The 15,575-nt window shown below is 39.6% G+C and overlaps 1 protein-coding gene across 1 annotated transcript; it reads left to right on the forward strand.

The window, feature by feature from the left end:
• The first annotated feature begins 1,938 nt into the window (after nt 1-1,938).
• LOC101165231 (transmembrane and coiled-coil domain protein 3) lies at nt 1,939-14,936 on the forward strand. The gene is made up of 4 exons (XM_004069540.5): nt 1,939-2,380; nt 11,829-12,784; nt 12,869-13,004; nt 13,203-14,936. The coding sequence occupies exons 1-4, from the start codon at nt 2,318-2,320 to the stop codon at nt 13,506-13,508; spliced, it is 1,461 nt and encodes a 486-aa protein (XP_004069588.1). The 5' UTR covers nt 1,939-2,317; the 3' UTR covers nt 13,509-14,936.
• The last annotated feature ends 639 nt before the right edge of the window (nt 14,937-15,575 follow it).

Below are 15,575 nucleotides of genomic sequence, written 5' to 3' on the forward strand. Positions count from 1 at the left end.
TTATTTATTTTAAGCTTTTCTAATTCAATCTGAAATTATTTTAGTGATATACCTTTTTAAATGCATAAATGTGCTCTTTTAGTTTTCAGCAGTTCTGTCAATTAGGGATAAAGTTGGAAAAATATGTTGCAATACTTTAAATTCTTACTCCATTGACCACCAGTTATTAATCAATTTATGATTAAAATTTTTACATGTAATGTCAGAAAAATGTAAAAAAAGTTAATTCAAAAAGTCAAACAAAGTAACCGTGCATATATGTAAATGTTTGATTTTTTTTTCTTCTTGTTCTTTGCTGAATAGGAAATATTTTATTACTTAAACTACAAATTTGTAATTTGTAATTTAAATTGATTAATATTTACATTAAGATAAAATAAATGTTTTATTTTTTTCTGTTATTTGCTGAATTTTGGGGGAAATGTGCATTAAGATAGTAGATAACAATATATATACATATACACTAGAAGCACATGTGCTGTGATATATATATTTTTTAGTAATTGTGTTGGTGTTTTTTACCGCCATGTTTCTAAAGTATTTGTATTCATTTTTTAATTTTTTAAAATGTTATGCAAGTAAACTACAAAGAAAGCACAGAAATAAACAAACCAGAATCTAAAAACACAAAACTGATTTATTTTAAAACAGGTATTTAAATTTCAAAGAAATAGGAATTACCAAAAGGTGCAGTTCCTCAAATGATCACTAGAGGTTGGTTCAGAAGGGAGCAATGACCCTCTGACATAGAAATAAAAAGTCTATACTTTACACCAACCATAAATGTATGTATAGCCGGGTTTTAAAACGTTTTTATTTGTTTTATTTTTTTAAATATGGGCAGTCTTTTAGCAATGTGTGATATCATAGATTGATATCAGGGTTAATTACCAATTCCCCATATTAACCTCTCTATCATTTTCTGAATTGAGCCAGATGATATTCTGAATTTGTTTTCAAATTTTTAAAAAAATAGTTTAAGGAAACAGCAAACTAAATACCTTGCAATATTTTTTTACATCAGTAACATGTAAAGCTGGAAAATTACTTAAAGACATACTGGAAGAATTGGAGAAGTATAGAATATCAAAGACCAACTACTTTAGACTATAAAAACACTAAACAGGAAGTCTACTGTTGTGCAAGAATGTATATTTTTCACAAGAATATAGCGCTGAAAAATGATGGTAGTACTGGGTTACAAAAGAAGGAAGTGGCGCGATAAAGAGGTGATGGACTTTTTTTTCAAAAATACATATTTTTTTTTACATCTTGTTAAGTTTTTTTTTTTATTGAACAGTTGCAACATACAGACCAAAAAAATGCAACAATTATATTTAGTTTCTATCTTGTCAAGTTTTTTTCTTCATACTTTGTTGACAAACAACATAATACAATAACAATGTGAATGTCTCAGGGGGAATTGAAATGTGTACATATTGCAGAAAAATATAAGAAATAGGACAAAAAATATATAAATATATACACATACATATACAACATAATACAAAAAGAATCATTAATTCAAATACGTTTGAGGTTTAATAAATTTTAAATTTTTCAAAAATCAAATTAGTTCGAATTGCTTTTTGGTTTTGCAGATGTTTGATAATGGTACAGTACTGATTTATTTCATTCAAAAACTGCTGGAATTTAGGTTTGGAGTTTGACCATTTGGCTTTATGAATATGGAATTTTGCCAATAATAAAAACAATTGTGTGATGAAGATACAATCTTTGTCTACTTTGACATTAAAGTAACCCAGAATAATGTCTTTATCCAAAAATACAACAGTTTGTTTAGTTATATTTCCAATATAGTTCCCCACTTCAATCCAAAACATATTAATATGTGTGCAGTCCACAAACAGATGATAAATAGTTTCCTCCTGAGTTCCACAGAATGAACAAGACAGGTCCATGTTCTATCTTGTCAAGTTTTTTTTTTTTTTTTTTTTTACTTGTTTGAACTGGCTGCTGCTTTTTGTCCGCCCAACTTTATTGAACAATGCATAAATTATCTTGTCAAGTTATCTTCCACCGAAAGGCGCGCGTGACGAAAGAGTTTGGGCCTCCTCTGCCCGCCCCTCCCTGCTGAGGTGTGGGGCGGAGCCTAAGCCACACTTAGTTGTTGTACGTTGAAGAGTGCTGTCGACAACACACGGTGTGTTGGGGACGGCGGACGCGAGGAGCCGAAGGGGGCCAAATGGGCTCGAACCACCTGGACATGGGTTTAGACGCGAGCTGGAGACGAGGGCCGTTGCCAAAGTAACGAACCATTCGCTCCTCTCTGGCCGCAAACGGGAGGGGGGCTATTATGCCCGGCGTGAACGTGTCTGTGCGAAGTTTGTCCGAAGAGAAACACCTCAGCCGCCGGATGGTGAGTCAATGTGTCTTGTGTCGTCACTGCTGGCTCACAGTTCTGCCCCTTCACGGTACCAGCGATGCATTGTTGCCCGCTGAGCTCCACCACGTCATGTGAGAGCGAACAGCTGCGCCGCTTCAGTGCTCCAGAACTGCCCAGACAAAGGGCTTTAAGTAACACCGCCATGCATTCTGGTGGATGCACATCATCAAGGAGAGATTTTATTTTATTTGTTTTTTTTTAAACAAGAGGTGCATACAGCAATTATAATAATAATAACAATAAGAAAGTTGTTTTTTTGGGTGAACCAAAGAAGGATATTCTGTATCAGTCATCACTCTTGAAATGCTGGCAAATATTTCCCCTTTGTTATTTATAGTTTTCATTTGAATATTTCTTGGTGTGGCTGGAGCATCTCACCTCTGTTGTGGGTTTATCACGGTTTCCTCATGACATCTAAAACAACACAACGAGCACCGCCCTTTAACCTGCATCACAAAAGTGTGGCAGTGCTACAAAAACAATTGTGCAATCCAAGAGTGGAAATGTGGAGTAGTGATGCATTCAGGCACATAGAACCATCTTTCTGTCAGTTTTTCTGGTAACTTCATGATATAAATATATCATAAATTCAAGTGCAAGTTTTGGAATCTATGTTTCAACTCTGTGTTTACTAAAATGCTTCATATAACATTTTCTCAATATCCTGTGAGTGGTGTGATGCTTTTTTTTTCATTATATCAAACTAAATTAAAGATAAGATATTTCCATTTGTCTGCTTTTAAAGAAAAACAACTTTATTTATCAACAAAAATAACTATTCTTCCAAGATCTGACATATTTAATTAACTGTATAATATTTATAAGGAATCATAGTGTAAACACCTTAAACTATAACAGTTCACCAACCATTAACTGATGACAACGTGCGATAAATGCCTGTTTGACTGAATAATCAGCACAGTTATGTAGTTAAAGCAAGTTCCTTTAGTACCAGTGATAGAAGTAAATGTGGGATTATTGTTAAACTAAAGCACATTTTTTATAGGGCAGTGGGACTTCCTGGTTATTATCAGCACATTTTGGGGTATAGGAAATTGCCTACCCTCTTTTGTACTTTCCAACAAGAAAAAGGGAAGTATTTTCTTTACATCGACCCAAAATAATGCAAATGTTTCTTTTTGAAGTACAGCGCGATAAGAAATGTCATGTTTGAAAGCGTTGAGTCATGAAACTGGTGTTTCAAAAAGGCACTGGGATGGAAACGTGCCTTTTATGTTGGGCTGCTTTCCAACCACAGCCTGTGCGGCTGTGGATTTTCTTTGAATTGGATGTCAGGTTTGCTCCTCGAAAAGCTTTTGTTCAGCAGATATAATGACTTACAGGCCAGAAATGATGCAATGCTGAAGATTTTGTTCCTTGGTTCCTGAAACGTCGGTCTTGGTGCCTCTAAGAAGGAGGATTTGCGCAACCCATGCTTGTGCCTACACTGTTCACCTAAATATTCCCTTTTTTGAAATTGTTTTTTTTTGTTTGTGTGTCTAATCATACATAATAACACAAATGTGGCCTGTTGTGACCTTTTCAAAGCAGTTTGGCAGTGCAGGAGTCAGTTGTTCATGGCCTTTTATCTGTAGCAGCACTCGTACACCATTACCTTGTTTCCTCTTGTTCTGAATCAGTACGGTGAATATGTCTACATGTTTACCTTAATTGAACCCCATTCAATACTCAGCAGGGAGACACTGATAGTGTTAATGGGTTATTGATTCTGGTTTGGACCTGCTTGTCTAAGAGATCATGGCGACCAGGGGATTTATTCCCGTGACTTCCTGGTAGTTATTTCCTTGGGAAAGTTTACTTTAAATACTGCACTGCTGTTTCTTTTCTTTTCTTTTTTTTGGCCCCTGCAGTCTCTCACTGAGAATGATTGTTTGCCCCCTCAAGTCAAGTAAGAAGGGTTCGCAGGCAGCTGTCGGATGCAGATTAGAAAATGGAGGAGCATTGAGGCCTTCAGCTCTCCGTTAAATTGAAAGATTTGCTTCCTGTCATGCCTTCTCTGCCTCGGGTTTTCTGTCCGTGTCCCTGCGTGAATCCTGGCTGGAGAGTGTCTGTATCCATTTGGATCAGCTGGAGGGAATACCAATGAGCGTCCTCCCCTCTGTGGTTCTGTTCTCGGCTGAAGGGACTGGTTTGTGCCATCCCCACGAGTGTGCCAGCCCTGTTTGGCTCCCAGACTTTGTATTGCTGCCCAAACTCAAGCCAGTGACACAGACGCTTCATTACAATCCCACTGATACTGGGATCAAATTTTCTGTACAGCTCTTAGTAGCACCTGTGCTTTCATTTGGATTTGTTTGTTCGGCCTCATGAGGCGGCGCTGAGGTTACAGCTGAGCCTGCGAGTACTTGCAGACATGACTTCCTTGTCCTGAGGATAGTTCCTGTTTGCTCAGAAAACCTCTGGTGCTGCTGTGGTTCAATCTCAAAAGAAGAAAAAGCAGGTTTAGCAAGAAAAACATGCATTTTCTCTGTTTTTCTGCTGATCCCGCCCTAAAATGTTCTTTAGCAGAACTCCAGAAGAGTTAACTTGCTTCTGCATAGCCCCCCCCCCACCACCACTTTATTCTAAATAATTTCTTAGCTTTCACTCAAGTGCAGGACTTCCTGCTGAATCACTGCTCTCTCTGTTTCTGATGCTGCGGGCGGGCGATACAGTCTGAGTTTGCATCAAATATTGAACCACTAACTAGATTATTGATCTAAGAGTGAGCATGAGCAGATCACACCGCAATGCAAGATAAGCAGCATCTCCTTTGGTTTTTACTGACTCCCATGACTTCTTCACGTAAAATGTCTCCTGAATGAACGAACCCCTTAAAGAAAGCATCACAACGCCAGGCTTTAAGCTAAAATCGAGGCCAATCCACATGGATTCCTATGTTGTTCCTTGTAAAAGAGGTCAGATCATGTTAAATGGGTCGCGGTGTTGGTCATACACTATGTTATGTAGGGCAGAAGGGGGGGGGGGGGGGGGGGGGCTTGAAATATTGAAAGGAGACGCACATCCTGTGAGAAACAAAGGGTCTATTTTAATGAAAAGGGTGATTGAGTCACCTTTTGTAGTTTATCTATGATGAGTTCAAAACTCAACCCTTATCTCAACTTTTAATCTAGCTCCTTATTGCCAACTTGCTGAGTAAAAAGGAACTGTTTTTTTTTTGGGATGGGGTTACTCTACAGGCTGGGTTGAAAAATTGTGAACTGATCTTTACTTAAAAAACGCAATTTTTTTAAATTCAGCCCAATAAACCTTTTAAGAATCGGTGAGTTGATTTGTATTCCTACGATCCAACCAGATGGATCAGTCTGAGGCAAGTTGTTGAAGACAAACTCCAATGAAAATTGTGTTTTTAACATGGTCTTGTGGTATTTTTAGGTTAATGGAGGACATATTGGAAATTAGGATTAAAACTGGGTTCTTTTGAGTATTTCTTTATTCAAGTCATGGTGAATCAGGAGCAGACGAAAACATCATTTGAAAGAGCTTGTACTTGTGACGCACAAACTACAATTGGCATGCCACAAGCTCCCCTCAATTCTGACACATCCATCGCAGAGAGACAGATCCATGCACGTCTTCATTTTCCTCATTTGAGCTGGCATCTTGCTCAAAACTGTACAGCTGGATAGCTCCAATATTGGTCGCCATTTTTGCAACACTGCAATGATAGGTTGGGGTTTTTAGGATCTGTAAGCTAGCGGGAGAGTGTGTAAGTAGATGGATGATAGGAAGTTGGGGCAGGGTTACTCCACCAACGGTCTCACCCACAACTTGGAGGTGAATTGCAGAGGAATTACTGCCACTCTGTAGAAACTATGTCCTAGAAAACAACACATTTTGCTTAAAAATGGCATAATCGGGCTTAAAGGATAACTGGGAACGCTTTGAAAATGGATCAAACAATGATTGGAGTAGGTCTTTAATGTAAAAAATTATAATTTCAGCAATGAAAGTTCCACCATCAATTGAAATCACTATTTAAGTAAAAAGCCTTTTTCAAAATTAAACAAAGTAAACTTTAAAAAAAAGAAATGTTTAAATAAATTGAGTTGAATTGGAAATTGACTAAACTTATGACTCATAATTGAATGGATTCCCTAGTTTGACAGTGTAGTCCAGCCCTACCTCCATGCCTATTGCGATAAATTAGTAGAGGGCATCTTAAGTACTAAAATCTGTGGGGGGGAAAAAAAAGAGAATTTTTCGGTTTATCAAGACAAATCATATTTTGAAAGACTAAGAAAAAATGGTGATATGCGCAGCTAAAACCTGTAAATGGAATGGTTCTCTTTCAGCACAGTTTTCATGACAAACAGGAGTTTATCTTGGTGCTCTCAGAAATAGTATCAGATGGAAGTGATAGCTCTACCTCTTTTAACCCTAGTTTGGTGTCAATCAGTGACCTTTTTAGTTCTAGGCCATTCTCACAGACCTTCCTACTGCTGCGAATGCCTTTCCCCTAGTTACTGGGCTCCATTCTCCCCCTTGCTCCCCTTTTGCACCGCAGATCAACACCTTAGTTGTGCTGTTACCATCTCTCACCCTGGAATTGCCGTGAACCTGGAGAATTGTGGCACGCATGCAGAAAGTGGGGCAGCTCCCGCACAGATTTGGGGCCACGTGTTCATCAGCCTCATTTTGGCAGATCTGCTCGGCAAGACAGACAGTTAAATTGCACCTGCGATTAAGCAGAGCTAGTGGAAAATGGTTTTATTAAACCCAAAAGGTGAAATTTCATCAAGTCGCTCAACAGAAAATTGGTCGATTTTAGGAATCCTGCTGAGCCCTGGAATGTAAAAAAAAAAACTGTTTGAGTTATCTTGTTATGTGGGCTGAGCTCATAAATTGGGGCCCATCTTGCAAAAGTCTGCTCTACGGGATATGTACTTTGTTCCAGCCATGCAATGCAAATTCTGCTCCAGTCGAAGGGTAGGGTACATATGGAGGATTTAACATCTTGCCTTCAAAATAAGATCCTTGTCTCTCTTAGTTTTTCTGCAGCAAAATGATTTTATTTATTTGCATAGGTCCAACATCTGTGTGTGTCCAAAATGCCAGAGGGGGAGTTCATTTATTATGTAGTGCAAGATGTAAAACTTTCACATAAGTTAGTTCATGTATAGCTAACAGAAACGCTTTGCACTCTTGTTTTCTGACTGAACTGACTTCTCATTTAAAAAAAGAAAGGTATGGTAATGTAAGCATTATCCAGCAGTCCACTTCCTCTTTAACAGAGAGGACATTCGATTCTTTTTTTTCTTTCTGAGAAACTGGTTTGGCAAAAGGGCAGCCGGACTGTATGTCAATTGTTTCGATAGGCCTACACCCCTGGACAGAGTGAGATTGTTGTGAGACAATCCATATGCTGCGGCACGGTCCAGAACAGAGCCGAGGTAAGAAAATGACAAAGTCTTCTTTTTTTCCCCTCTGCACAGAGAGAGCTCTGTGTTCAACCAGGACGTAGGCCAGAGAGGGTGGGGTTAGGATTGAAGCTGAAATGCCCCGGCATGCCCATTCAAAACTGCGCGGCATAGAATGTTTAAAACAATCGGCAATGCACTATTTTTCTAAAATATTGTGTTCACAGAAAGGGGAAAAAAAAACTGCTGGAGTCAAAAGTACGCACCCCTGTTAAAAAATATACAAATAATTCATGGTTATTGAGGAAATACTACCTTTAGCAAATATGAACTACACTTTTTTCTTTCTACTTTACATATATATTTGGATAAAAACAACAGAAAAAGTAGCCTTTTTTGGATGGTTTAGTAGGGCTACCTAACCCCAACCCCTAAAGATCAATCCCTCTGCTTTGTCTCCAACGATCCCTACCTTACCTGGTGGTGATTACCCCAGACAGGTGTGTTCAGTGACTCAGAATCTCCAATGTTCTGATACAATGAGTTGGAAGACAAGCAGGTTAGTAGATCTTAAAGACCCGCTCCCATGAAAACTGAGTTTTTAACATGCTGTTATGGTATTTTATTTGATGATGGGGGACAAATAAAGCTTAAAATTATTCTTCTGAGTATTTCTTTATTAAAATAACTGTAAATCAGGTGCAGATGTAAAAATGCAAGTGGATAAAGCTTGTAGTTGTGACATAGACGCTAGAATCAGCAGGCAGCAAGCTCCATGCTCCGCTTCATTCTGATGTATCCACTTGTAGATGAATAGATCCATGTACATCTTCTTTTTCCCCATCCGAACTGGCTCAAAACTGTAAAGCCTTAGGCTCCAATGCTGGTTGCCATTTTTGTTGCCCCGTTAATGTTAGGTTGGGGTTGTGGGGGGTCTGAAAGCTAGCAGGCGGGAGTGCAAACAGATGGCTCACTTCCATCTGTGGTGGTGGGCTTACCGTACTCTGTGCCAACAGTCCCACCCACAACTCGGAGGCGAATTTCTGAACTACTGCCAATCTGCAGAAACTATGTCCTAGAAAATGACAGTTTTTAAAAATGTTGGCTAAAAACAACATAATGGGAACGCTTTTACAATAAATCAAAAGATTATTGGAGTGGGACTTTAAAGGCTAGAGCTGGGTTCCCTAAGACATTGCCTTACTGTATCAAAGCTTTTAGGCGTTTGGCTGTTACAAAGGTCCCAACAGATTTCAGTTTTGTTGCGTTCTTGTTTAACTGCTCTTGTTTGAAACCTTGATTCTTTTCGGTTTCAGCCATGTGGTTTGGTTTTGCTGGTGTTTATTTTAGGATGATTGCTGTGTGTTCTAGTTTTGACCAACCTTAATGTCCCAAAAATGTCTGGTATATGCGGAGGTGCACAGAACAGCTTACAGTTGGTTCTGCGAATCCCAAGCTCAAAACAAGAACAAATCCTCATCCTCCCACCCCCATGCTTGCCATTGGGAATGAGAGATTTCTGTTCTTATCAGCGGCCCATGAGATGAAGCTGAAGGAGTTCAACATGTTTGATGAAGCTGTTATCCAACTGAAGGGGGGGTGTGAGAAACGCAAAAGCTTTGACTCATTACTGGGTAACATTTCAGTACAGCCTATGCCTATTAGTCACTCAAACCATAAAACTTGGTGCTGACTGATGAATCCATGCAAGGTTCGTCACACAAACAGGAAACAAAAAGGATTTCAACAAAGTTTGCGTAAAGTTTGCCTAACTGCTGCAGGGTCTGGTTACATAAAATACTACCGAAACTCTTGGACATCTTAAACATTTTGTTCAAATGCAGCAAATATAAACAGAGTATTTAACAAAGAGACCACATCTAGCCGGCTGTGTGTGGCAACACCTACAAAATGGAGAATAGTAAACAAATAAAACAACACTATATGTTAGGTGTAGTCAAAAAATATAACAGACATGCAGCCTCAGACAAAATCCTCCAAAACGAGTCTGGCAGGTTCTCTGTGAGTACATGGTGTTTGTGGAGCCGTCTGTTGTAACCAAATGAAACATCAACACAGCTGCGTTAAGACGAGAAACTAACGTTCTCTAAGCACGTTTAGCATTTTTTATCAACTCCATGGATCACTTTCTATCCACCTATGAACCATCCAGAGAAGTCAGGGGGCATCAGTACATGTAAGAACTGAAGGCGCCTGCCCGCAGGATGTGACCCTTACATGTGGATGTGGAAATGCTAAGCAGGATTGAGGCCTAAATCTGCTTTAGTTAGCCGTTGCATGTTTATTCGCTTGAATAGCAGTGTTACATTGGATTAGCACAGCTTTGCACTGCCCACAGTGCTAGTTGTACAACATTTTGAAATAGGCCTTTTTGTGGGGGATTACAATTGCTGCCCTCTATGCACTGTGAACAACTTGCAGAACCCTGAGGCCTTTTGATTTTGGTTTGTTATCCTTTTTTTCTCTAATTAAATGTGTTCTATGCTTCTCTTCCTTTTCAGCTATAACTGAGCGTGCTTGCTTGCATGTTCTGCTCAACTTCCTCACATCAGAGCTGGAGTCGTGTTCTGCTCATTGAGCTTTTGACACAACAGCGAAAAAGTTATTAAACCTTGAAAACAAAAAACAAAAATGTAATCAACTGTAAAAGTAGGGAACGGTGTCTGAGGAAGGGATTTTGTTAGCCTTGTGGCTTTGTGTGACATTAGCAATGAAATGACCTACATAAGATGCACACGCGCCCTGCTTCCTTTGTCGCATATTTTATAGCGGTTAATCTGAACATAGTCTGTCTTGTTTTTTTTTTCATACAGCAGGATTAAACGCCTGTCCCTTAAAAAGTTACAGACGTGCCATATAAGAGCATTAGAGAAGCACCCAGATGGCCTCACACTGTCTACAAAATATCCCTGTTGTGGGAAACATTAAACATGAACAATTTTAGACACAAATAGGACTGCAACAGTTAGCATGTTTATTTAAAAACTAACTTGCCATTGGAAGAAGTGTTTCTATATCCATTTAGTTCAAAATAACTTCATTACTCATTTTTAAACCTGCATAATATGATGAAAACTTCCCAACGTGTGATATTAGTGATGACGATATGACTTGTGAGACATGAACAAATGGCGAAGCAAAAAGCTCCTAATGCATCATTTTCATTTCACTGCAACATACATATAGGTCAAAATAACTTCAAATGTTCTCCAAATGACCCTCATGTACAAAGGAGGCTGGTATCTGACATGAAGGGGTCCATCCGATTGGCCATGAGATTGGATTAGCATGTGTAAACATGTAATCGCAGTTTACACCATCTTTGGAATGCGTGCATCACACAGGCTTAGTCTTTACCAGTATGTGTTATTATGAACATGCTAGCAAATATCTTAAAAGACACAATATGTACACATTTTGGGTTTTGGGTTGTAGTGGGAGGTAATGCTCTATAATTGCAATGAATATAAAATATAGTCTTGTATATAAAACAAAAATGCTTGATTTTATTTTATTTATTTATTTATTTTTTTGCATGTAGTTTTATTGCCATGTTTACTTTCCCTAATTTAGTTTCTTAGATATTTTAAAGACCCATTCCAATAAACATTGTTTTTGCTTTGGTGTTTTCGACATGCTCATGTTATTTTTCTGATGATGGAGGACATATGTGAAGGAAATGTATTTATTTAAACTGTTGAGAATTGCGAGCAGACAAAAAAGAACTTATTGTGATGAGGGCGGGCCACAAGCTCCCTGCTCCGCTTAAATGGAGTGCTGTCAGCAACAGGGAGGGGAAGGGGGGGGGTCCTACTCACAATTCAGAGGTGAATTTCTGATGAACTCCTGTCGCTCTCCAGAAACTGTCCTAGAAAATGACAGTTATTTTTTTTTTGGCTAAAACGGCATAAATATAATTAAAAGACCACTGGGAATGCTTTGACAGTAGATTTTTGACGGTTGAATTCAGAATGCTGTGTCCCAGGCACTTACTTTTATCTTTTTCTACAATCTTGCAGGACCAAAGTATGGATTTCGACCCTTGGCTTTCAATGCGTCGGGGCTCTTCAGACAACAATCTGGATTTGGACCTGTGCAACGAAAACCCACGTGCTGCACTTGGCCTGGAGGTCCAACGAAGTCGTTCCTGTTTGGACAATCTGCAGCAGAAGATTCTGAAAGTCACAGAACAGCTTAAGATTGAGGACACGGCGCGGAATGAGAATTTAGCGGAATATCTGAAGCTCATGAACAGTGCTGACAAGCAGCAGGTGGGGCGCATCAAGCAGGTGTTTGAGAAGAAAAACCAGAAGTCGGCTCATAACATCGCTAAGATGCAGAAGAAGCTGGAGCAGTACCATCAGAAGTTGAAAGACAGGGAAGTCCAACATGTCCTGTCCTCTCGGCCTCCCCCCGTCAAACACAGCACCATACCCAGAGAGTCCCCTAGACAGTTGCTCAAGGATATGACCGGCAGCGGCAGACACCCAACCATGGACAAGATCAAAACCATTGGGCCGGGTGTTTCCCTGTCTCCGCCTTTCTTCTTCAGCAAGCCCAGAGAGTTTGCCAATCTCATCAGGAACAAGTTTGGAAGCGCCGATAACATTTCCCAACTCAAAACCACTCTAGACACTTCCTCCCAGCTGCCCACGGACAGCGCAGCAAAGGGGCTGAGCAGCAGCGCGTCCTTGGTGGGCAAGCCCAAGTATCCCAGTGACGACGAGTGCTCCTCAGGAAGTGCCTCAATTTCAGCCGAAAGCAATGGGAACGCAGTGAAGGTGCAGGCCCAGAGCCCTGCTCAGGACCCACCAGCAGACGGAGAAGGCCAGAGCCATGTGGACATTTGTTTGGAGGATGTAAAGAAAATCAGAGGGGCCCAGGATCAACTGGAGGATGATATTGAGGAGATAAAAGAACAATTTAAGAGAGAATACAACATTATCAGCCAAACACTACAGGAAGAACGCTACCGGTGTGCAAATGTTTCTCTCTAAAATCTGCATGAGAACTTTACATATTCCCTTTGAAGGTACATCATGTGTGTTTTGACTGACAGGTACGAGCGCTTGGAAGACCAGCTGAATGACCTAACTGAGCTACATCAGCATGAAATGACCAATCTGAAGCAGGAGCTGGCAAGCATAGAGGAGAGGGTGACCTATCAGGCTCATGAAAGGGCCCGGGACATACAGGTAAGTTGGAATGTAGAATGGATCATAAAGCTCAAAGAATAGGCGTAGAACTTGTTTCCAAAGCACACGACAGTGCAACATGAAAACATTTGCCAAATATTACAAATCCTTCGTACTGAACTGCTATCACAACAATCCTGTCACATGTGGAAGCTGACTTTTATCAACCTAACCTCCTGAACCATCAAATCCCCTTAGGAAGCTCTGGAGACGTGTCAGACGCGTGTGTCCAAGCTGGAGCTCCAGCAGCAGCACCAACAGCAGACGGTCCAGCTGGAGAGCCACGACGCCCGGGTCTTGGTGGGGAAGAGCATCAACATCATGCTGGCCATCATCACCGTCATCCTGGTTTGCGTCTCCACTGCTGCCAAATTCGCCGCCCCTCTGACGAGGAGCCGCTATCACGTGTTGGGCACCATCCTGGCGGTGTGCTTTCTGACCGTCTTCTGGAAGAACTGGGACCGGTTACAGTACGCGTTGGAGAGGTTGCTGGTGCCTGCTTGAAAACACTGAACGAACAATTGACGCGGAATCCGTCAGGTGTGAGAATCCTCTCGTCTTAAAGGATTGGTTGTACAATCTTTCAAAGACACAATAACACGTTGTTTTAAGAGGTCAAACTTTTTAAATACAGACTGAAACTCTTTTGAATCTTAATTGCATTTTAACTAACAATTTCATAAAAAGGAAAATATATATATTTATGCACTAATTTTACTAGTTTTACACGAGGAATCGCAATGAGATCGTCATGGGTTGAGAAGGCTGACGAGAACTGCACACAGACAGGAAACCGGACATCACTAGTTGGCGGGAACTACAAAACTTTTACTCGCCCCTTTAAAAAAACAAACTGTACGTCTTGTTAATTGCATTGATTTGCTGTCTTGAAGCGAGAGATCCCATCTCACATCTGTTAATGTAGCCATGTGGTTTAGCTTGGGTACGGGCTGCAGTTAAGATAAGGCTGTCGGCTAATATCACATAAAAATGTTACATATTTTCAAAATTCTGTTTAATTCAGAATCTCTAAACAACAGCAAAGGCTTTGAACTTTTTTTGTTTTTTTGTTCTTTTTTCTCATTGCCTTGACATTCAACTGTGGCATCTTTATTCTGGAGAGTTTACCAGAGAGCTGCTGATGTCTGAAGTGCAATATATTAGAAATAAAAAGCATCGTTTGCAGAGCATTTGCTAAGAACTGACTGTTTCTTTTTTCTTTTTTTACTAGAGTCTTTTACAGGAATGACAGGGTTCTGGTGATGCAGCAAAGTGTGAGGAAGTGTCATTAATGCTTATAGGAGATACACAGAGGCCTTTTCTGTTAACACCAGCTTTTTTTCTCCTCCTTTCTCTCTTAAAGGCCAAAAAAATCAATCTCCCTGCATTACCCTGTGAGCATTATAGCACCTCACTGCAGCGCTCTAGTGCAGATACTAACATACGGAGAGGAAACACAAGCAGAGCTGGTCGCTTGGTTTTCTTTGCATAACTGTTTGGGATTTAGCTCTGTTTCATTGTTAAGGAACAATGGGAAGGAGATGGAGCGGGTTATACTGTGATGCAAGGCTCATTCCTCTATAATCCTGGAATAACACGCAAAAAATCTCATTATGTAGCTGTGAGCTGATTCTTTGGATAATTATTTCACTATTTCTTTAGAGAATTTCTGTGGACCACTGATGATCTTTTGCCATAACATGTTTGTGTTGATGTTTGTCATCTTTTACAGACCATCTTGTTTTTTTTTGTTTTTTTCCCCCCTCATTCCTTATTTTGTATATTCAGTGAAGATTTACAGTTATGACACTGTTTACACTGACGCTGTTTGCACCTTTGGTGCACTATGAGATCAATCTATACATGTTTTTTAGTGTATTATGTGCCTTTGTCGGATGATTTCTGTTAAATTAAACCAACTTTTTAAATCTGCTTAAGACTGTGGTATTCTGTGTAAAGGCAATATTTGTCATATGATTACCGGTAAGCATTTCCCATAAACACACATTCGCTGACACAGAAGTGTACTGCCATGTTCCTTTTTCTGAAGAACAGTTTCTTATGTTTCCACTGATTTCTACCAGAGCTTTTATGAACCTTGTCACCTTAGGCTGATGTGGCGAAGAAAACGAACATGTACAAAAAACATGGCCTGACTAATTGTTCTGCAAACCTTTATGGTTATAGTTTTACTTTTTAAATATTTTCTTTTAATTTTTAGAATCCAGAGTGTCACACAAAAACATAATTGAACAGTTATACATTTTGAACGGTTATACATTTTTGGCTTCATTTTTTGGACAGTTTATCCTCATTTAAAAAGTTCAACTATGTTCAACTAAAGTTCAACTATGAACCAGGTCCTATTTACATTGACGACCCGTTTTATTTTAGACATGCAGATACACATTTATTTGCATTTTTTTTAAAAATGGATTTGAAACTGCATTTTTACAAATCATTGTTAAATAAATATGAAAGAAATTGCCCTTGAAACGCACAAAACACAGTTTATAGATCTTAAATTATTGAGGTAAAAAAGCTCTAAACACATAGATCTGTGTGGGATAA

This window comes from Oryzias latipes, chromosome 6 (assembly GCF_053564925.1).
Source record: "Oryzias latipes strain Hd-rR chromosome 6, Olatipes_Hd-rR_3.1".
NCBI lineage: Eukaryota > Metazoa > Chordata > Actinopteri > Beloniformes > Adrianichthyidae > Oryzias > Oryzias latipes.

Bases quoted from the DNA above. Each gene is read 5' to 3' on its own strand.
- LOC101165231 (XM_004069540.5), top strand. From the start codon at position 2,318: ATGCCCGGCGTGAACGTGTCTGTGCGAAGTTTGTCCGAAGAGAAACAC. The intron at 2,381-11,828 runs GTGAGTCAATGT...ACAATCTTGCAG, and splicing joins AACACCTCAGCCGCCGGATG to GACCAAAGTATGGATTTCGA. The intron at 12,785-12,868 runs GTGTGCAAATGT...TTTGACTGACAG, and splicing joins CTACAGGAAGAACGCTACCG to GTACGAGCGCTTGGAAGACC.